Here is a 22,436-nt window from a genome sequence, read left to right as displayed (position 1 = left end):
GATCCGAGTCGATTAGTTTTTGGGTCATCAATGCCAGTATCCATCACCCACGCTTCACACGTCTTGGGATGAATAATTTCACCCCAACTTCCAAATACACAGACGCCACAAAAGAGTGATTCATTCCAAGCTAAAAGATGGATAGCTGCCGATGGGGAACTTCCGGCAAAGATTGGCTCGTTTGAAAAATGCTTTTAAAATGACTGAAAGCGTTTTTATAAAAAATATTTGTGAATTCAAATATCACTTCAATGCTTTTGGTAAGCAGTGGTTATGTGCTTGTTGTAAGAATCACTTGTTTTTCAGGATTCACTTGCATTTTAACAAGATTGGCTACAAAAACAATTTCACAAAATCGTTTTCAGCCATCTTAAAAGCAGCTCCAAACAAGTCCATCATTACTCAAGTTATACATATTTACAAATATCATTGGGCCAAGCTCGATAATGGGCTGTTCGATTGGGCCGAAAACAGAAGCATGTAAAACTGCTAGGGCTCCAATTGGACCACTCCCCAACAGACCCGCCCGACATCAGTATCAACTGTAAACTTTATAAAGCTTGTCAAAACCCTAGCTTCACTAAGCGGCGTCCCGAGCAACCGAGCTTCAACACCAGCAGCGACAATGGTATCATTCCCTCTCTCTCTCTCTCTCTCTCTCTCTCCATTTTTATTAGCATCTGTATTAATATGTAAACAACATTGGGTGTGGTGTGGTGCGAAACAGGGGATCGATCTCGTGGCAGGAGGTAAGAGCAAGAAGACGAAGCGCACAGCGCCCAAGTCCGATGATATCTATCTCAAGCTTCTCGTCAAGGTATATACACTTTTTTATATCTTTGAACACTTGTACGTATTTGAATTTATACGGATTTGGTATACGGATTATGATTTGATTGCCATTTTGTATTTTACTTGAAGAATGGTCGTAGGCTTGTAGCAAATGAAAGTTCGTATTTTGTTGATTCCAGTTTCTTTAAATCCAATTTTAATTTCTGGGTTTGATAATTTGGGGATGTTGTTGTTTGTGCAATGATGATATATGTGAATCCCAGCTCATTACGAGACCTTTTGTGGTCAGGGAATAAAACTAATTCCATATCTATCTGAGCCTTTGGTAATTTTGGTCTGTTAAATCTGGATGTATCGTATCGAAAAGTATTCTACTTTTGTTTCTGTAAAGATTTTGAATTACATTCCAATGGAATTGACCATTGTTTGGTGTAAAGATTTTGGATTTTCGGGATTAGTACTATCATGCCAATATATTTAGTATTTTTCGTCGATTGTTTTCTGGTTCGAAATATCTAGAAAGCGGTTTTGTTTTATTTTGGATCCCAAGTTTGGGTATCTTCCTATTTGACATTGCTGAACTGTGGAGGAATTGTTCCCTGTGATGTTTATGAACCATGCTAATCCTGATTTTTCATGATTATTTACTGCTAAATATTCTGAGGGAACTAGCTTCGATTTTTCAAAATTGATCATGTGAGTTAGTCAGATTTTGTATAGCGAGGCTCATGAAATCTCCCTCATTTCTCTGTAAATCTATGGTCGTTTTAGTTTCCCATATTTTATAATCGTATGAGTGTGTAGTCTGATTGGGTTCTTGGTTTTTCCCTGGTCAGCTGTACCGTTTTCTTGTCCGGAGGACTGGAAGCAAGTTCAATGCAGTCATTCTTAAACGTTTGTTCATGAGCAAAGTCAACAAGGCACCACTTTCTCTATCGAGGTTGATTAAGTATATGCAAGGAAAGGTTAGTTTTTTCTCAATCGTCATCACCTTTTCACTTCTAAGTAAATTCTATACAAACTATCGAGATATTTGTATTTATATCATTCTTTTCTGCTCTAAAAAGTCTTGGGTCTTATATATAGGACAACAAGATTGCTGTTGTTGTGGGGACCGTCACCGATGACATTAGGGTTTATGAAGTTCCACAAATGAAGGTTACAGCACTGAGGTTCACTGAGACTGCAAGGGCCAGGATTGAGAAGGCAGGAGGAGAGTGCTTGACATTTGATCAGCTTGCTTTGAGAGCACCATTGGGTCAGAACGTGGTATGAGTTCTTAGTACACCACCAAGTAGTTTTAATTTAACATCTGCTAAATTGATCCGTACCACTTAATAGTTTCACTGTTAAATTTAAAATCTTTTTCTCAAGATATTAAGTAACCTTGTTTTGGCCGCCAATGCAGGTTCTCCTCAGAGGTCCTAAGAATTCTCGTGAAGCAGTGAAGCACTTCGGTCCAGCTCCTGGTGTACCACACAGCCACACTAAACCTTACGTGCGGTCCAAGGGAAGGAAGTTTGAGAAGGCTAGAGGAAAGAGGAACAGCAAGGGCTTTAGAGTTTAAGCCGGTTAGGATTGAAAACGCTGTGTCTGGAATCCAATTTTGCTTTGGCTTTAGGTGTTTGGTATCATGTTTACTTTTATTTCACTGTTAAGCTCCAATTGTCTCTATTATTTCAACATGGTGTTCAGTTCACCAAAAGAGAACAGTGTTTAGTACATTTGAGGAATGCATTATATTTCTAATCGCGATTTGCGCCTATCATAAATTCTTCTTTCGCCATACTGGAAGATCGACGAACGAAAATGCAACTTCCTCCTTGGTAGTTTCGGTCTCCTTGGCCATGGTCCGTTTGAAAAGGATGTGTGGAGGAGGAGACATCGTTGTACGAATGGAGGTGTTTGCTCACAAACTTGGGGGTCATTGATTAATGCATACCGTGACTTTCGAACGCACTTGAATCGCATTAGAGATTTCGGATGCAGCCTTGCTAAGATTTACACCACCATCTCTTCCGGCATCATGCCTGGGGCTGCCATATTTACTGTGTTTTCGATTCGTAAATCCCATTTGGCGTTGATGGTAAGCAATTAAGGAAGCGTAAAACACTTTTTATGGCATGTGGTTTAAGATATTTGAAGAATTAATTCAATCGAGCTTTACATAATTATACATTTGTATACAAATTTCAGACCAACAAAAACAACTCAAACATTATCAAGTTATATAGATCAGACGCCTTTCAAGACAGATGGAGTACTTACAGTTGCAGTTTTCGGTTGGTTCCTAGCGGTCAGGCCGGGGATATAAGGCACACTGGAGAGTCTAATCCACTTATCACCCCTGAAGAACCTACCGGGTGTGAAATCTGCAGCATGATTTTCAGTAATCTTCTTTATCCCGCGCCATGCCACGCGCCTTGCCTTGTTAGCAGCAGGGCCTGTGTTGCCCAACTCTGCGTAGAAGCATGTCTTGAGCCCCCACTCACCCTCCCATGGCAACCAACCTTCCGGTTGAATCACGTCATCAATGTATGAGTCCATGATGATTGTCCTCGAATATTCCTTCCATGGACGGCCAAGATATGCCTTGTTCTCATCCTTGACAGGGAAGTAATCAGGATCGGCGGTGATTGTGCTGTTTTGAATGAGCGCCGTTCTTTCCTGCCTTGGGCTGTCACAATGCAAGACTGGTTTGGCAATGGCTTGCGGATCAAGAAAGTGCAGTTTTGGAAGATTGCAGTAGCATCTCCGAACACAAAATCTATGGTGCCGGAGATGGTGCAGTCGCGGTAGAATTGGCGTTGAGCATGAGTGTAGAGGGTGTCTTGGTACCCGTCCATTGAGCACCTGTAAAAGATTGCCTTGTCAGCGCTTACTCTCAATGCAACAGCCTGATGTTTCTCTGGACCAGCAGAGTTCTCAAACCCTATGTCCATTGCCATGAAATGGTCTCCCTGAATAGCTGCATGCATCCAATAACCAAATTAATCGTATGTCTTATTACGCAGATTCATAGTCTGACAACATAAACATTTATCTACAGACATAAGTGTGTTTAAGAATAAATTTAAGGCAATTTACGAGAAGCATGCTTACCAACAGTGGCAGTATGGTAGGTGGTCGTGTCATCTACAAAGTTCTTGTTTCCAGTTATTCTGGTCTTATTCGGACCATCGCCGATCATCATCACATTCGTCATGCTCCTAGTAACCAGGATATGCTCATTATATATACCTTCCTTGATGTAGATGATAAAGGTCTCATTGCCATACTTGGGGACATGTTTTAGTGCCTCAGTGATGGTCTTGTAGCTTCCACTTCCATCCTTTGCCACAATGATGTCGGGCTTATTAATTTTCGGAGCAGAAGTGGTACTGGTTGTGAGAAGTTTCCTGCCTTCACCTCCATACCATTTTGGATCTTCGAATTCCCCATGACCAATAACTGGGAAGGCATCAAATTGGAGGAGTCAGCGGAGTTTCCTGCCTTCACCTCCATACCACTTGGGATCTTCAAATTCCCCGTGACCCATAACTGTTAAGACATCAAATTGGAGGAGGCCGCGGAGTTTCCTGCCTTCACCTCCATACCACTTGGGGTCTTCGAATTCACTGTGACCAATAACAGGGAAGGCATCAAATTGGAGGAGGCGGCGGTGGCTAGGGTCAGGGTTGTTCAAGTCAGTGAAGGCTGAAAATACTTGAGAAACCATGGCAAGGGCATTGCTGCTCAAATGCATGGAGGTTTTCAACACATTCGTCATCTCCTCCGCTGCATCAGTAGAACTAGTTGTATTCTCAAAAGCATCTAAGCAGCTTTCTTGGTAAGTGATTGTAGCGCTCAACCAAACCTTCAAATCCATCAACATTTCATTAAACTTCGTATGATCATCGATGAACCCCAATCGCACAAGCGATTGCCTGAGCTCACAAAGCGCCAATTCCATGAGCTCTTCGCATGTGTCGAGGGCACTGGAGGTTCGGGGATCCTTCTCGAGCTTTCGCAGGAAGTCGGATTTTTTGGCAGCATCGGAAATGTACTTCATTGCAACCTTGAAGCCGTATCTAATGAGCTGTACTGGATCCGTGGTGGTGTTTCCGGAGGCTTAGCTGAGGCTGTCGAGACATTCTCGCTTGTAATCGGTTGGTTGGCAAATGGCTTTGATTGCTTTCATTGAAGCTGACATGTCATGGGAGCTGCCTTTGTTGCCACTATATGGACTGTTGTAGAAACTCTTTTCCACCGCGAAACCAACCGTCACCGCCACCACCATTGCCACCAATAAAAACGCCGAGACGCTGATAATGACGATTCGCTTTCTCGATCTCCGATCTGCATCGTCTCCGTGCGCCATTTTCGAACAATTTCGAAGCAAAAAATATTATTTCTCTTCTCTATTTGTTGTTTTTGGGAAATGCATTAGGGGAAATGTGAATTTGTAAGGGTGAAGAAGAAGGAAGGGAGATTTGAATGGTGGTCCTTATTAGGTTATAACAGTTTAGCAGAAGATGTGACTTGGCGGGCAAGGAAGGTTCCATGCCAAGCTAGATGTCGTTACTTTTCACAAAAACAAGAACAATTCTACCTACTGGCAAAGGCTACCTTAACTTTGACAGAATTAGGAATTACTAATTACTAATTAAATGTTTAAAACAAGTGGTTATATGGATGCTTGTAATCAAGAATAATTTAATTTATAAAATTGGAAGGAAAATAATTAACATCTTTCAAATAGTTGGGCTAAAACTTAGGCCCAAAGATATACACACAGCTGAATGCAAGTATCTTTTATATTTAGACAATGAAATAGAAAATTTATGTGATTAGCGTTTCTTCTAGTACGCATAGAATTTCTTACAAAAGTGATATGTAGCGTCAAGATTAACATGTCCTTGGTGAAGAAATAACATTTTGACAGAAAAAAGTGAAGAAATTACATTTTTATATTTTTTCAAGTAGTCGTGAATCAATGAAACATTGAAATTCTCAAAAAATAAAAGTGTTCATCTATAAAAGGAAAATACTTGACGAATTACATGTGATGAGTAATTGCAAGCAAAATCATATTTGAAATTATGAGTGTTTATTTTGATACAAGCAATAGGGAAAATCGAACTTAAAACTTTTAGTGCAGACGTAAAATACTCATAAATAGACAAGACACCTACTTTTATACAAAAATAGAAAATCACACTCCCCTTTTTCTTTTGGATAATAATTTTGTTCCCCCTTAAAGGGATGAGCTCATTCTCCCTATGCAAATATGTATACTTACCTTACAAATTTCATAACTGAAATCGTTTGATTTCTTTATCTTCTTTGGGAGAGCACCCCTACAAAAAAAATATTTGAATTGTAGATCATTAGTAATTGAAATATATAGAACAAATCAACGGTGTAGATACCAAGTAACACATTGATTATTAAATGCTCATTTATTTGATATTTTTGGATGATTCAACGATTTAATTCGAAGGGTTTTTTTTCAAGAGTGATCTACAAACGATGATTAAAAAGTTGAACAGTTTTAATCGTTAAGTTTATTTGCTTAAAATACGTTATTCTCATTCTTATGTAGTTGCGAAATAAGCAACAGCATTTTTACTTTTTTGCCCTCATTTTTAATGTTTCTGTGATCCCCTTTTTTGTCCCTCTACAGTGAAATCCCCACATTGCCTATAGGCATACGTGTTGGCTCTCTGCATTAAAAAACAAAAAACTTTAACGAAATGCTCTTGGTACTGTTCATTTTAACGAAAAACTATATTTTTAAACTAAAAAGTCTCTCCTCACTTTCACGGCAAGAATAGGGGGCTGCAGGATCTTTAAAGTAGGTTCGACCGCATGCTACAGAGGAACGACAGACAGATCAGAGCAACGGATGATCATGGTATTATTCACTTTCACGGCAAGAATAGGGGGCTGCAGGATCTTTAAAGTAGGTTCGACCGCATGCTACAGAGGAACGACAGACAGATCAGAGCAACGGATGATCATGGTATTATTCATTTTACCCTTTATTTTGTCCTTATCGTTAAAACTCAAAGTTTCCAAACATTTTTCATTAATTTTTCTAAAAAAAATTATTTTGCACGCGTGGCGTGCTAGGGAGATTTCTCTGCAGCACCAGCACCGCTTTATTCCTCTCATCTGCACCGTTTCCTTCTTGCTCGACTTCGAATCGATACCAAATACTGCTCATCCAAATTTTCTCACCATTTTTTTCACCAAATTTGCTCCTCGACGAATCGAAACAAAAATTTGCTCATCCAGATCAATTTCAATTAACCTAAATTTATCCAGATCGTTGGATTCAGTTTGCTTTTGTTGTTGCAAATCTGCAGGTAAAACTTAAATTTACATACATAAATTTTTATTTTTCTTGATTGGAATTTGGGTTTTGCTTCTTTTTTTTTTTTTTTTTTTTTTTTTTTGTGCTGTTTTATGATTATGGGGTTTTGTTTTCAGATGTAACCCAAAAAATGGCTAAGCTTTGCACTGTTCTTTTCAGCATTTTTTTTTTTTTTTGAAAAAAAAAACAGAGAGAACAGAGAAACATCGACGACCATTAAAGCTTCTTAAAAGTAAGGGAGCAGTTGAAGCAGCAATTCCTTTCAGTAGTATATCACCATTTTGATTAGTAGAGATGATATATTGGGAGAAACTCGTTGAATTGTCACGTGATGTTACACATTTACTTATACTGTAAATATGATGAGCAATTTATTAAGGTTATATATCAACCATATCTGTCATTTATATTGTATAGCAGTTAATAGCAAATCATGACACTCCTCATAACAAACTTCCCAATATTTATATGATTTCTACGCAATTAATAGCACCTCATGACACTCCTATTAACACACTTCACAATATTCCATGTTTATATGAATTTATCTACGCGTAAGACTACATTCGAAGATAGGATTGAAGAGGCGTGCCCGTTTCTTATGTTTTCTTTTTTGTTTATACACCGTGATCTGCATTTGGCAAAGAAATTATATAATCAGGATGTTCATATTGTCTTGGAGTGTACAATTGCAAAGCTCCCAATAGTTGTGTTGAAAGGAAATGAATCATTTCCGGATCCTTTCTTTCTAATCCACTAAATCAGATAATTCGTGTCATTGAAATTTGATCCAATGGCTGAAGTTATTGTAATTTTTAAAGTGGCCCCTTGTTTGTAGCCGTTTGATCAAATTTCAATAGCACGGATTCTCTGATTTGGTGGATTAGGAGGAAGAGATATGGAAATGATCCCTTTTCGTGTGGAAATTGGATTGGAATTTGAAGACAGGAGATTTAGAAATGCGCGTTTTTTTTTTTTGAGATTTTTTTTATTGTGATATGATTATTGTGTATTTATTTTATTTAATTACAATTTAAATGTAATGAAAATTTAAAAGTAACTTGAAATTTAATTTATGTGCTTGCATTTTTTTTCCACGTCTTATAATTTGGTGCTCGAAGTTTACATTTTTTTGCACATGATGCTAAAAAGAAATTGGAATTGCAAAACAAATAAGATGGTATAAGATCATACTTCTCGTACTCCTTGCAACAGAGCGCGGGCAATTTTACTAGTAAATACTAATCTTTAGGCTACATTCACTGCATTGTAATTTATAGATCACGTATACAATAAAGATGATACAAAAGAGCCAAATATTATAAGGGTCCAAATAATAATCAATACACATTCATATAACGGTATTGTATTATGTAAGTTATTTACTCCCTACCCATCTCATATTCCTCGCTTGTCTTTTCCACCTCTCCCTCTCTCTCTCTCTCTCTCTCTCTCTCTCTCTCTCTCTCTCTCCCAGTTGCCCAAGCCCATTTCCAAAATCTCTCCTCTTTAATTTATTTACTCAAACCCGCTGTAAACTTGACACCTGTCGACGGCAACCAAGCCCTCCCGTCAATAAACCTCCCAACAGTGAAGAAGCTCGCGGCGGCGGCATCCTTGAGTATCTGGTAACCAGGCCATTTGACCCGACCCGCGAGACCCGCACCCGGCCCATAATTTCTATACTCACCATACCACAAGGTGCTCAAAGCAAAATCCCCATACCACTCGAGCCACCCTCTGGGCTGGACCAGCCCGCTCATGTAAGTGTTCATGTAAACAGTCCTGGAATATTCCTTCCACGGCCTGCCCAAATAAGTTGGCTGGGTCGCCAGAACAAAACTGTCCTGGATCGTAAACCCGGTGTTCTGATGCGGGTTTTTCCTACCTTGGGCGGTGATGGTGACCTTTTGTAGCGAGAGTGGGACCCTTGTGTAGATTTTGCAGTTTTGGAGGACTGCAGCTCCGTTGCCAAATATGAAGTCTATGGTGCCGTAGATGCTGCATTCCCGGTAGAACTGCCGGAGGGAGTGAGCATAGAGGGTGTCTTGGTTACCCTCAATGCTGCACCGGAAGAAGGCCGACTGGTCGGAGTCGACTCTTAGCGCCACGCCTTGGTGGTTCTGAGGGCCGGCGGTGTTGCGAATTGTCATCTCTCTTGCTATGAATCCCTTCCCGGATACCGCTGTATCAAACATGGTATTCATGAGAAAGTGTGAATTTACGTGGACTCTTAGCAAAATGTGTGAAAAATGCATGCACTGAACGTGAAAAACCATCAACTTACCGACTGTTGCAGTTCTAAACGTCGTCCATCCTTGCATGAAATTCCGGTTACCGGTGATGATAGTTTGTCCGATCCCATCCCCAACGAACATAATGTTGGTTTTCTTCTTCTTCAGATCGATGTTTTCCTTATATATTCCCTTCTTCACATATATAACGTACCTGCTAGGGCTGTAGTTTGGAGCTTCGTTAACAGCTTCTGTGATCGTACGGTACTGTCCACTCCCATCTGCTGCTACAACAGCATGCTTCGCACCAGATTTTGGATTCGATTTAACCAGCGCTTTATCATCCTCACTCATCCACGCCGGGAAATCATCCCCTGACGAACTTTTATTCATCGGGGGACCATGATCCCCAGGAGGAGAGGGCAAGCTGTATAGTTGAGTGTACAAGGCAAGAACATTACCAATGAGCTGCGTCACTTGCTTCAAACTTCCCCTAACGAAACTTTCGAGGCGTCGGTCGGTTCCTTCAAAACCCTCAAGGCAGGTATCTTGGTTACTCAGGGCAGCACTAAGCCAAGATTTTAAGTCTCCTTCGTAGTGAACATTTGTGTCGCCACCGCGGATTTTGATCATTTCGCCCAGAGACCAAGCCAACTCGGAGACGGAGTAGTCCAGGAGCTCCTTGCAGTCCTCAATTGCTACACTCTCCCTGTAACTTATGGACAAAGAGTTGAACTTTGTTATCATTTGGATTGCATTTTTTGTTTCATTGAGCGTGTGCCTAAGAGCAGCAGTTATGATCGACACCGAATCTTGAATTTGAGGCCCCGTTTTTTGGAGCTCGGCTTGCACATTCGCAAGGCACGAATTCCGGTCGTCGATATCAGTGCAAGTTTGTGTAACCATGGATTGAATGGAATGGGAGGAAGTAACCCCATAAGAACAACATGAAAGTGAAAGTAGAAGAAGCAGAAAATTGGCCAAGGCCATGTTTGGCTATGTTGGAGGGAAGGAAGTGATTTTTTTTAGGATCATGGTAAAAGGAAGATATTTACTTATACGTGTGGGAAAGGAGACGAATGTAGGAATGCTTGTTTGTAGAGGAAAGTTTCGTCCTTGGAGTTAGGAATATTTAACCTCTTTTTTTTTCTTTTTCCTTTTTTTTTGTTTTTTTTTGGCTTTTTAGACGAAGCCTAAGGCTCTACGTCATGCTTTCTTCTGTAGGGCGTGGCCCTAATATTCCATGCTATTTTGGATTGACACGTTAGGTTGCCTTGTCATACAAGTTAACCTTTTCACACTGCTTAAAATATTAGAGAGACGTACCCTAGTCTTCCCAATCAGTCTTGCTTTGGAGAAGAAAACTTCCATGCATCTGGGATGACAGCTGACGATATTTCAACCAAATCATACACGCTATGTATTTTAACTTTACCACCAACATGGCATCTTAGGTACATTAAAGTTTTTCTCCTCACTTTTGAGTCATATGGAAGGAGCACATGTTTCCGAAAATAATATGCAACCGTGTGATGCATCATGCATGATTGTGTGTATGTACAAATCATCCCAAAGCTTGTAAATGAAAAGGGCTTCACCGTCTCTCAGCTAGTATCCCTCGTTTGTACAACTTATCGCCGCCTTCCTCCGGCGAATAACTAATAGCCGGTTGCCTAGTAAAATGATCTGCACCCTCTGATGCCATAATTACCTTTGCATTCCAGTACCAAGGTTGAAGGTAAGGTGAAGAAATGGAAGAACTTGAGGAAGGGTGAAGTACTACCGAAGCCCAATCTCGAGTCCCAAGTTTTACTTCCTTTAGTCTTCTTCTAATCAGCAAACATCCGAGATCTTCTTTTCTCATCTCTGATACACTTCTTAGTATCGAAATGCATAGAAGAAGCACCAATACTGCATCTTCTTCAGGCAGCAATTCGGCTACCAATAGCTTCCAATTTAAGAGAGCTGTTGCTCTTCCATTTGGATTATCTTCTGTGTACCGTACTAGCGTTAAAAACCCCTCTTCTTCGTCTCCACCTTCTTCGTCTTCACCTTCCTCCTCATATTGATGATCTTCATCTTCGGTCACCGGCCTTTTTTTCCATACTCGATACTGCATTTTCCGTCCTTTCAACAGCTTAACCTGCAATTTATGATTTATTTTTTAAAGCAAACTATGAGAATTTATGTACTATTGTATGTAGTTGAGAAAAGGAATTCCACCGTACCGTTGATTCTGCATCTTGATTCTGTATACCAAAACTGAGACCTGATATCGATGATGACAAGTCCCACTGTATCATCAATTCATCACCTGTTGAAAAATTCCATGCAGCTGTCCATTGTTCCAGCGGTTCTTTGGGTATTGCTGTTCCTACCAGTTTCGCTGTACTAGAACAGCGTCAAAATGTTTACAATTTGTCCCAAGAAAAGCAATGAACGCACCATTCTTAACAAAAAGTTGTCTAAGATTTCTGTGTAAACAGTCAACAAAGTGCATGTAGATTGCTATATAAAACATACCAGGGGCTCTACCAATGGAACCAGCAACATAAGACCAAGAACCTTCTCGAATCTCTATAATCCTATCCTCCCATTTCACAGCTGACGGTTTTTCTCCTCCTCTTCTCCAAAATCCTTCTCCCATCCTACAATTATTGTATTTCCAATTTCATTCGATAAGTAAGAGGTACAATGTCTCTATAAAAGTCACAACTGTCAAAAGATTAAAATTGGTCCTTCCCATCCATAAGGAAAAGGATAAGTAGTTAGAACTTAACCTTATTCGGATCACAAAACACTCTCTCCCTGCATGATCAAGAACAGTGCGAGACAACCACCGGCCTTCCTGGGGACGATACTGGTTCATTCTCAGAATCACATCTGATATCATTGCCCCCGAGTCATCTGTGACACGGTCTGGCACACATTTCAAAAGGTATGGTGCTTGAACAGGTGGAGTTATTGAAGCAACGATATCCACTTGTTGATATTCTTTATCCAAAGTTAGAGACGGTGCTCTAAGTAAGTCGTTCCAATGGAATGTAACAGTCTCTTGCACGCTAGTCCCTTTAAAACAGGAGCCACCTCGCCGGCGAAGCTCAAGTACGACTCCTTTGGTTCCAAACTCACAATAGAGGTGCCAAGCTTTTTGCCAGGTTGCATACGGAAAGTCAGAAATGGGTTTTTCAAGCTTTAACTCCCTGTGGCACCTCACCATCCGAAGACGAAGGATATTGCGCTTTGTATCCTCTTGCATTACCTTTGTTTTATCCCTAAGCCTGACAAGCACACAGACCTACATTGAGGCACCAAGGCACCATCAGTATAATACGCAATATTTAACCAGGATCAAATAGCTTGTCTTAAAAGAAGCACGCAACTTAAGCCTGGCAAAACAAGTTATCATTATCACATAATACCATTAGCAGATTAGCAGAAAAAATACAACTCTTGGTATTTTGCTGTTTCGAGTAATACTCTCTTTATTTTCATGTTAGTTGTGATAATTTCTTTCCCTAGGTTTAAGAGAGCAACGGGCGGAAGAGAGTGTTAAACTGACCTCAAGTAAGAACCTGGGATGCATGGGCTTGTATTTGGTATTGACATCTGTATCAGATGCCTCCCAGTAAACAAGCGGCTTGAATGAGACACCCCCGTCCAATTTTAAAGCTATTTCTCCACCAGCTTTCTCATAAGGTTGATCAAACGTCCTCTCCCAAAGCTTCCTGGTCTCTTCCACCTCTTTTTCCTTCACGACAGCCCACACGGTCACCACCTTCCCCAAATCACCCTCCATTCCTTTCAAATCCTCAGCATACACTGTTGGGTAACTCTGGTTCATACAAAAAAAAAAAAAAACAAAACAAGCAGCAATTCAGAAAAACATTCAACCTTTTTTTTACCACGGCCCTAATCAGAACTAGCCCAGTCCTCGGGTTTTTCAGAAACCTTTGATAACATTACACATTAGAGAAAAACACTTTCAAATCCAATACTTCAACAAAACACCGCGTTGATTTTCAATCCTAACTTTGACATAACAAACGGATTCAATTGAGCTTTCACAGTGTTATTTCAATAAAAATTATAGTTGTCAGACTGTTTTTACTACTTATAAACTTGTGTCTAACCGCACCTTTGAAAATGTCACATGTAACTCGTTTCACACACACACGAGAAGAACTTTCCAGCAACGGGATGCCGATGGAAAAAATTTACCTGACTACTTACTAGTAGGATAAAGAGAGATATTAAACAAAATTGAAAAAGATGAAGCACCTGATGGGTGAGCCACATGAGCATAATATCAGAGGCAGGGACCAAAGGAGAATCCAAATCAATGGAGGACCTCTGCACCATGAACAAAAACCTCTTGTACCTCTGCCTTGCTGCTATTAAATACACAATTTCAGACCTGTATGGCTCCAAAAACTTGGAATACAAAAACCTATTCTTTTTCACTTGCTCCAAAAGCTCTGCTTCTTCATCGGCTACCTCCAAAACCCTCAATTCTGAATTTGAATCCGAATCAGCTTCGTTCTCAAACGGCTCATTTGGGTACCTTCTAATCCATATTTCTCTGCACTTCATCAGTGCATACTCTTTGTTCTCTTCGTTGAAAATGGTTGCTTTTCCTATCAAGTTTGAGAATTTTTGTTCACAGTATTGCCTGTAAGAAACCTGCCAGGAAAACCCAACAGTATTATCAAGGGTCTGTTTCGCCTGCTTCTAGAACGGCTAAAACAGCTTTTGACTTCGATTGTAGAAAACTTGAAATTTTATCCTGCATATCTTTGCGCCTTTGAACAAAAGAAAAAAATTTCTCCTTCATATAAGCGCTTTTTGAGAAAGCTCCTGTTTTTCTGGGAAGCACTTACAATTTTCATATAATTTCGACATGTTTCTGACAAAAGCACCGAGCTTCTAACAAAAGCACTTACTAGATAAAAGCTCTTCTAACTCCGTTTGACAGAGAACTTAAAACATTCCTTGTTCGTATTAAAGCTTTCTGGGAAAATCATTTGTTTTTAAAGGAAGCACTTTGATTTCTTGATATAAATTTGGACAAGCTTCTAACAAAAGTGTTTGTGAGCAAAGTGCCTTCTACACATGCAGCCCAATAAATCCTAACTTTCCCAGCTGTCAAACAAAACTTTAAACGCAGAGCTTGCTTACCGGATTCAGAGTGTGGCAGAACCAAACCCACTCAATGTCTATAGGAGGATGAATCACAGGAATCGCCGCTGACTCCGCCGTCAGATCAGAAACCAACGGCATCCAGAGCTCATTGTACCTGCAAAACACCAACCCAACAATCTTTAACATCCACCGTCCGATCACACAACTACTTCACCGAAACCCCGGACCCAAAAGTTGACCTTCTAACGGCTTCAACAGCCGTCGCCTTTTGATGAAGCCACTGAGACTCGGCCACCGTTCTCAGGAACCCGATATTTCGCCTGGCGGCCGATACAAGATCCAATCCGAGTGTCAGCGTCTCCATATCCGATATCTCGCTGAGGCTGCTCGCCGCGGACATGGAGCCGCCAGTACTCAACGACATGTCGTAGGTGGTAGGGAGAGCAAGCTGCGAGCGAATCAGAGAGACAAGAGGTTGGAGTTTTAGTTTTTTGAATTAATTATGTCCGAGAAGGAACAGGAACAGAGAGAATATTTAAAGAAACATGACAGGAGCAAAACAGTGGATGGTTAAGTGGAACAGAGAGAGGATTCACGCTGGATCCTCTTCTTTGTAAAGATCTTGGGATCCTCTAATCATATTCGTTCATCGTATATCGTGTGATCAGTTTTTGCCAAGTACTGTTTATATTCAATTTTAAATAAATGATTTTTGACCGCACTATATATGATGAACGGATGTGATTAGAGAATACCCAAAATCCTCACAAAAAGGATCCTCGCTGGCGTGAAACCAAAAGGATCATCCCGTCTTTTGGTAAGGATCTTGGAATCTATGAATCATGTCTATTTATCGTATATCGTGCAGTTAATTTTTGTCACGTACTGTTTGTGTTTAATTTTAAATAAAAATATTCAAAATAATTTATGATCGCATGATATACGATGAACGGACACAATTTACGGATCCTCGAAATCCTCACAAAGAAGATGGATCCGAATTCTGGAACCAACAGGTTCCTCTCTGGATCCTTTTGATGAGGATTTTGGGGATCTGTGAATCGTGTTTGTTCATTGTACATTGTGGTTGTGTTTTTGTCAAATACTGTTTGTGTTTAATTTTAAATAAAAATATTTAAAATAATTCTTAACCACACAATATACGATGAAAAAACATAATTCACATATCTATGAAATCCTCGTAAAGCATCCGGCGTGGATCCGGATTCTAAGTGGAAAGGTGGTCGTTCCATCCAACAAACAAAACCAAAAACTAAAAGAAAGTGGAAGTGGGAGGGGCTGTGACAGGTGGCGCCGCTCGATAGTTGTCTTTCTGTGTCTGGATCTGGATCAAGAGGTAGAAGAAGGGTTTGGATGATTCGTTGCCTTTAATCATTATATGTGATTAAAAAACTACTCTTTTTTTAACTTTTTTTAATTCGATTAAATTTTGAGAATTTTAATGAAAAGTTTCTGATACTGTTCATTTTAACGAAAAATTATATTTTTACACTAAAAAGTCAATTTTGATACTATTCACTTTACCCTTTATTTTATCCTTATCGTTAAAATTCAAAAATTTTAAATCATTTTCTTTAGTTTCCTTTAAATTTTGTGATGAGATTGAAAGAACACTTTATGCTTTTCAAAATAATTTCACAATCGCCTACTGTGAATGTTCCTGATAGATAGAATGTTTATGAAAGTATTACTCTTGCAGTTTCTCTGTAATATTATTTGTACTATCTCTTTAATAGAGGTAGGGCTTAGCATCACATATAATTTTTATCTCTAATAGAGAGATGCTACAAATAGATAGTAAAAATAACATTTTTGTTCTTTTCAATCTATTGCGGTTTGAGTTCAAACTCTCATTTCATCGTAGTCTATTTAGAGTAGTTATGTAGATTATAATATCAGTTGATTTGTTAATCTTTTGGAAATTTAAGAGTCTGTTAGGTCTGGTATTAAAAAAAATCATAATTTCTCAAATCATTTCTTAAGAACATATTTTAAGAATAATTTTCTTCATGATCTAAAAACTGATTTGGTATGAGATTCAAAATTGTTTGTAAATTTTAATAATTAAATAAAAAAATATTCTACAACAACTAACGATTTGGAAACTACTGCACAATTTAATTGGACAGGTAGAGATATTCAAAGGAAGGGTTGGAGGAGAGGGAGATTAGAGAGCAAGGGAAGAAAGATTCAGGGAGGAGGGGAGGAAGAGAGGAGAGAAAGATCATAGAGAGGAGAGAAATAGGAGAAAGATTCGAGGGGAGGAGGGGGAGGAGAGAAAGAAGAGAAAGATTCGGGGAGAGGAGGTGAGGAGAGAGTAAGATAGGATAGAGATAGAGTAAAATTGGGAGTGAGGAGAGGAGAGAAAAAATAGTGGGATGAAAGTTCAAAAACTCGCTTTTAGTGTTTTTTAGAAGTAGACTAATTTTTAAGTTAATTTTGAATTCAGTTTTTTAAATAATCCTACCAAACAAGTCTTCAAGGTGGAAAAAAAAAGTATTTTTGAGTCTAAAAAGTTGAATTCAAGTAAAGAGTATCGAACATGCCCTTATACTTCTATAAGAAAATGTATCTTGATCAAGCCTAATATCCTTTAAACAAAGGCTAAGAACTAGCAATGAAAGTAGTATAAATATGTCATAAACAAAACCGTTTATTTTTAAATTACTATTTAAAGATTGTTAGTGTAAAATTGTCAATTCCTTACAAAATATACAAGTTTGTAATGTCTTAGACTGATATATATTCTTTGTTGTAATTATTTTAATCTAAAATTATCTCTCATGCTCTTGATAAAAAAAATTACAAACGTTTCAAAGATATCCGCTCTTGTAATTAGTTTGTCACGCATATGCATTCATTTAGTCTAAGAGGTTATTTTTTATTAGTTTGTTTTCGTTATTTGGAGTTAAACCTAAGCACACTTGTTTTGTTTGAACTAAGCCGACAAGTTGTTGATGGTCTTCTTGCTGTTTTGTGTAGTCGTAGGGTCGGAACACAAATGTACGTGTCACGTTATTTGGAGTTATTTCCTGTTTTATCTTCCTAACTATTTTCTATTTGTACGTGTCACATTATTACATGCACACATACACATCAACAAGTTTCAGTTTTTTGTCACAAAATCATACTGGAAAGAAGAACAAAGGTCAATCAGTGTGTAAAATTTATTCGATACGGACTTGGGGTCGATACTTTTACGAAAATATCTAAAAAATCAGAGCAAGACATGAAAATGGAAGGTTAAGTTTAGATTTTATCATATATATGAGAAACTCTTATATTTCATTCAAACTAATGTTTTACGATCTATAGTTTCATTTTAAATTCCCATCGAAACTCGAATTCAATAGATATCAATATTATATATATCTATTGATGTTTCAAAAATTTGCATATTAATATTTTCACCAAAACTGATATTTTAAACACTAGTTATATGTAGTACATATGAGACCTAGAGACCACGACGTAAGTGCACTGTTCTAAAAATCCCCACCTACCATCGGTTGGCCACCGTCCTGATTAATGCCTAGACGTTTGAAAATTAAGAAAAGGTGTCTAGATCGCCTAGCCCACCCAAACCCGCCTAGGTTGTAACTCACTTAGACAGAAAGTAGATAACTTTCATTTTGCATTTTATTTTTTCAATATATTGTAAGAGACTTGTTGAATACTTAAAGGAACACATATTATATACTTGTTCCCCATGTTTTCATTATGTTCTAATAGCTCATAATATATATGTCATTCATTTTGTAGTTTATGATGAAATCATATATATTTTAAGTATAAATAGATACTTATTTTCACAAAATATAATAGATTTAATTAAATATGTCTAGTCTGCCTAGGTATTAGGCCCCAGTTCGCTGTTTGACTAGCTCATAGCATTTTTTAGAACATTGTGTAAGTGTATGGTGCATGTATACGCCAGAAAGAGGGAGAGAAAATTGGGCTTCAAATTATGAGCCCAGTTGTACAAATCCAAAACAAATTTGTAATTCAAGCAATCTCCAGGGGCACAACCGGAAGTTAGAGAAAACATGATTTGCTATCTTCTATAAACCCTACTCTCTCCTCTCCAGTTCGTCTGTGGCCGTCTCATCCTCTTCCGTCAAAACCTACCAGTTTTCTTCCATCCATTTTCTTCTTCAATTTCAAAGATTTTCTGGTCCGTGGTTTTATTTCTTCATATTTATTCATCGATTTAATTATATTTGTTTTTTGCAATGATGATCCATGATAATCCCAGCTCTATGAGACCTTTTGTGGTCAGGGAGTAGAATGTTATCCATATATATCTGAGCCCAGAAAATCAATCTTTATTTTAGTTTTTATTTTTAGTTTCTTTGATTTTTTAGCTTTTTTTTGTTTAGTTTTTATTTGTGTTGATCGAGGATTCGCTTGAGAAAAAGGCTTAGAAATGACTGAAATCGATTTTAAAGAAAATATTTGAAAAGTGGAAAATATATTTTTACTCGAAGTACTTCAAGGGTTTATTTTGAATTAACTTGGTTTTTTAAATCATTAAAATTTGTGGTAATTTGGCTTTTTTATTTTCCAGTTATTTAATTATTATATTATTGCAATGACGAACAGTGTGTATCCCAGCTCATTATGAGACCTTTTGTGGTCCGGGAATAATCTAGATTCACATATTATCTGAGCCCAAAATACAACATTTCTTAATTTTTTTATTTATTTTTAGAAATCAAAATCCTTGATTTTTGTAAGTTCTTTTGTTTCAGTTTTTCATTTATTTATCATAAAATCTTTGATAAAATATCATGTATTTGGTTGTTAATTTCTTCTTATTTTTGTTGATGATTAAAATCAATCAATTGTGTATCAGACCGTATTACTGGAACATGAACACTGCAAAATATGAGATATGCTACTTTAATTCTCAAATTCAACCACTCACAAAAAGTAGAAGAATCATATTCCATTACTACAAAAATGACATATTGAAGCCAAATGTATCATTTTATAGCGGTGACAACCAAAGTCTTTCAAGTTAGGGTATACAACTTAAAACATATTACCAATTATATAGCGCAAATGTAAGTCGATGTTGTGTTTGACTTCTTTATTTTCCGTCCTTTTATGCAAGAATTCAATGTCTCTCTCGTAAATTAGAGTAAATTGAACTTAAGAACATTGCTTACAAAAAGAATAAACTCTTAAATTAAGCAATTTCTTCTCACATGATGACACGTGACATTATTGTTTAGGCCTAAGCTCAATTCCCTCAACAATAAGTCCACCTTTAAGATGCACACCCCTCACTTCTCTTAGGCTCATCCTTACATCCTTCTCATCACACTCACCATTGTAAAAGCTTCCTATTTCAACCTCCATCCATCCATCCCCGCGCTCGCCGCCGCGGCCGCCACTGCGATCTTCGTCTAGAACCCTCCACCTTGAAGCTCTTACCGCTTTCGGAAAATGTTCGTGTTCTGATGAGGCTTGCTTCCCACTATCATTGCGTTTGCTCAAGTAAATCGTACTCTGTGATTTTGAATTACCAACTTCAAGTGAAACCTCAGAAGGCAAAGTGTCTAACCCGTAAGCACGATTGGCTATCTTTATAATAAGATAGGCCCCATAGGCAGTTTTTGGTGATAGCATTTGAGTATTTGTTGTGCCACATATTTCCAGCCACCAAATTGTTCTAAGCTCAGCCACCTCTGCAAATCTGAATTTGCTCCTTTAGAATTCAGGCTCATGTAAGTGTTTATATGCACAACGATGAAAATCTCACTTTTGTACTCCGAACTTGTAACTGTATGACTTTGTCTCGTGTGCTTTTCATTATATTTTTAAAAGTTATCTCATTCTATTAAGGTGGTCAAGAAAATCGTTAACCTGACTATTGTAGAACGGAAGCTAAAACAAAGAAAATGCCAAGTTTTTTACTCTGGTTCCGCAACAGCCAAGTTAATTAACAATTTTCCTGATCAACTTGACGGAACGGGATGACTTAAGACACAAACTGAAAGCAAAAAGGTAAAGTTAAACAATTACAATTTCACGGAGTGAAATGAGATTTTCGTCAAAGCATAGAGGTATATAAACGAAAGGGCCCATAACTTATTTTAATTTAAGTTAATCATATAAGACAGTGCAATTTAGACCAAGGGTATCAAAGTTGTACTTTCTTGAAAGTAGATTAGGGTTAATTAAAGAGTGCAAACCTTGATTCAAGACAAGGTCTCCAGGTCCAGTACAGTGGATGACTGCCCCATGTAATTGAAAGGTCCCTTGCACTTAACATGTAGCACTTTTTACCTGTGGATTTCTCTATGAAGAACATCTGTGTTGTTCACCAATCAGAAAGTAATTACGTGACTTCAATCAAAATCAAATCATTAGTACATAAATAAGTTATAGAACAGCTCTTAAGCCTAGAGCGACGTATACTGTAGATAAGAAATTGTCACAGCGACATTCTCAATCTAGATAAGTTTTGTTTTTAAAGCCGCTAGTGCATCCACCGGCGGTAGAACAAATATGAATTTTGACGACTCAACAAAATTCATATTTGTTTCCCCGCCTGTCAATGCAAAAGCAACATTTTGGCACAAGGTCGAGCATAACTTGCTCAAGCTTTTGAGCATGCTTCGCATGGCCCATCACTTGCCCTCTTCAATTTGGCCCGCTAAAGGTTTTTAATTTTTTTGGATTGAAGGGCATCTTTCAAGCCCTTGCCTTTGCCGTTTGACCACGGGTGGACTTGCTCTTAGGTTAATTTTTCTTTGAGAATGTGTTACATTGCCACATAACAGTTTAAGCATCTAATATTGCTGGTCTGTATGACAAAAGAACATTACGTTTATATTTAACAATTTTTAACAATGATGCTTACGTTTTAAGACAAGTAAAATTCCAAAAGACAGATCGATAAATTTACCTTATCACCACCGTCGATTAGGTTTGGACTGCATAACTTCATAAACAAATCTTTGCTAGATGAATAAGCTATGGGACTCACAAATCTGGATAGAATCTGTTTGTGGTCTGATGGCAAGAATTTCCGCCACACACTATCGGCATCCACCGTGGCCCGAAAAGACGATGAAACTAACGAGGAACGACATGCATCGCCCGGAGACGTGAACGATAAAATGTGCGCGCAGCAGTCTTCAGGCAAGTGATCGAAGTTCATCTCTGAAATTGGTGTGACATTGCCTGGAGGGAGGCACGTAATTTATACTCCTAATCGCCGGTGATATCGTTAATGTGACAACACTTTCTTTCGAATGTCCGGTCAACATTATGACAACATGCAGGCAACATCTATTTGGTTCTAGTCAACATCATGACAACATTATGAAACTGAAAATTAGGAGAATAATAAAAGGTAATGTTCAAGTTGCGGGGATGTATTTGCTTCACATAACGTTTTGATTCAATAATATAATATTATGTGATGAGAAATCTGTGCATGACACTGTAATAAGGTATCACAGTAGCAGTTAATACATCTCGTATAAGTCATTCTCCAATTGATTTCAAATAACATGTTTCTACTAAATTTCTGCTGTGCTCCTTTGTCTTATTGAGCTTTTCTTTATAAAAGGCAATAGAAATGTAAAACGTTTCATGTAGGTTTTTTTTTTTCTTGAGATGATACATTTTTCTTCATACAAGCAATATAATAGAAGGATAAAATTAAACCTAAATTTTTGTGTGCAGTTGTAAATACTATTAATTGTTTAAATTACAAGCATCTCATAATAAGACGATATTCTAATTTTAGTCTTTAAGATGACCGTTTTAGCTCTTTATTTTCTCTTGACAATCTGACATATTTTTCTACATACAATCGATGTAATAGAAGGACTAAATCGAACTTACATTCTTGTGTGCAATGATAAACACCA

General features: G+C 38.1%; 4 protein-coding genes, 4 non-coding genes and 1 pseudogene across 10 annotated transcripts; 5 read left to right on the top strand and 4 right to left on the bottom strand.

The window, feature by feature from the left end:
• The first annotated feature begins 475 nt into the window (after positions 1 to 475).
• On the top strand, positions 476 to 2,541 carry LOC125473564 (60S ribosomal protein L18-2-like). Its single transcript, XM_048576600.1, has 5 exons — positions 476 to 628; positions 728 to 817; positions 1,629 to 1,757; positions 1,879 to 2,061; positions 2,201 to 2,541. Exons 1-5 carry the CDS (start codon positions 626 to 628, stop codon positions 2,357 to 2,359), a joined length of 564 nt encoding a protein of 187 aa, XP_048432557.1. The 5' UTR covers positions 476 to 625; the 3' UTR covers positions 2,360 to 2,541.
• Positions 1,026 to 1,118, top strand: LOC125473943. Its single transcript, XR_007255682.1, has one exon. It is a non-coding gene; the product is annotated as a small nucleolar RNA snoR69Y (small nucleolar RNA).
• On the top strand, positions 1,387 to 1,462 carry LOC125473946. Its single transcript, XR_007255685.1, has one exon. It is a non-coding gene; the product is annotated as a small nucleolar RNA snoR53Y (small nucleolar RNA).
• A 486-nt stretch (positions 2,542 to 3,027) lies between the features above and the next one.
• On the bottom strand, positions 3,028 to 5,152 carry LOC125473898 (annotated as a pseudogene).
• A 3,512-nt stretch (positions 5,153 to 8,664) lies between these two features.
• LOC103930599 (putative pectinesterase/pectinesterase inhibitor 22) lies at positions 8,665 to 10,529 on the bottom strand. Its single transcript, XM_009339956.3, has 2 exons — positions 9,438 to 10,529; positions 8,665 to 9,335 (listed from the first exon to the last, which is right to left on the bottom strand). The coding sequence occupies exons 1-2, from the start codon at positions 10,372 to 10,374 to the stop codon at positions 8,665 to 8,667; spliced, it is 1,608 nt and encodes a 535-aa protein (XP_009338231.2). The 5' UTR covers positions 10,375 to 10,529.
• Positions 10,530 to 10,785: 256 nt separating this feature from the next.
• LOC103930600 (glycine-rich domain-containing protein 1) lies at positions 10,786 to 15,067 on the bottom strand. Of its 2 annotated transcripts, XM_009339957.3 has the most exons (8): positions 14,766 to 15,063; positions 14,563 to 14,680; positions 13,666 to 14,067; positions 12,947 to 13,219; positions 12,165 to 12,682; positions 11,908 to 12,032; positions 11,613 to 11,770; positions 10,786 to 11,527 (listed from the first exon to the last, which is right to left on the bottom strand). In XM_009339957.3, exons 1-8 carry the CDS (start codon positions 14,948 to 14,950, stop codon positions 10,979 to 10,981), a joined length of 2,328 nt encoding a protein of 775 aa, XP_009338232.2. In that variant the 5' UTR covers positions 14,951 to 15,063; the 3' UTR covers positions 10,786 to 10,978. The 2 variants fall into 2 exon arrangements, with proteins under 2 accessions (XP_009338232.2, XP_048432530.1); XM_048576573.1 differs by lacking the exon at positions 10,786 to 11,527 and having other exon boundaries at positions 11,619 to 11,775; positions 14,766 to 15,067.
• A 3,705-nt stretch (positions 15,068 to 18,772) lies between these two features.
• LOC125473942 lies at positions 18,773 to 18,863 on the top strand. Its single transcript, XR_007255681.1, has one exon. It is a non-coding gene; the product is annotated as a small nucleolar RNA snoR69Y (small nucleolar RNA).
• A 265-nt stretch (positions 18,864 to 19,128) lies between these two features.
• Positions 19,129 to 19,224, top strand: LOC125473944. Its single transcript, XR_007255683.1, has one exon. It is a non-coding gene; the product is annotated as a small nucleolar RNA snoR69Y (small nucleolar RNA).
• Positions 19,225 to 19,570: 346 nt separating this feature from the next.
• On the bottom strand, positions 19,571 to 21,743 carry LOC103930596 (F-box protein PP2-B15). 2 transcript variants are annotated; one of them, XM_048576558.1, is made up of 3 exons: positions 21,464 to 21,743; positions 20,748 to 20,866; positions 19,571 to 20,260 (listed from the first exon to the last, which is right to left on the bottom strand). In XM_048576558.1, exons 1-3 carry the CDS (start codon positions 21,716 to 21,718, stop codon positions 19,774 to 19,776), a joined length of 861 nt encoding a protein of 286 aa, XP_048432515.1. In that variant the 5' UTR covers positions 21,719 to 21,743; the 3' UTR covers positions 19,571 to 19,773. The 2 variants fall into 2 exon arrangements, with proteins under 2 accessions (XP_048432515.1, XP_009338226.2); XM_009339951.3 differs by having other exon boundaries at positions 19,580 to 20,248.
• Between the last annotated feature and the right edge of the window lie 693 nt (positions 21,744 to 22,436).

Source organism: the organism of the source record quoted next, unplaced genomic scaffold (genome assembly GCF_019419815.1).
Source record: "Pyrus x bretschneideri cultivar Hongxiangsu unplaced genomic scaffold, Pyrus_bretschneideri_v1 Contig11, whole genome shotgun sequence".
Taxonomy (NCBI): Eukaryota; Viridiplantae; Streptophyta; class Magnoliopsida; order Rosales; family Rosaceae; genus Pyrus; species Pyrus x bretschneideri.
Note: the sequence above shows the minus strand (reverse complement) of the source record. Positions and strands in the feature narration are given on the sequence as shown.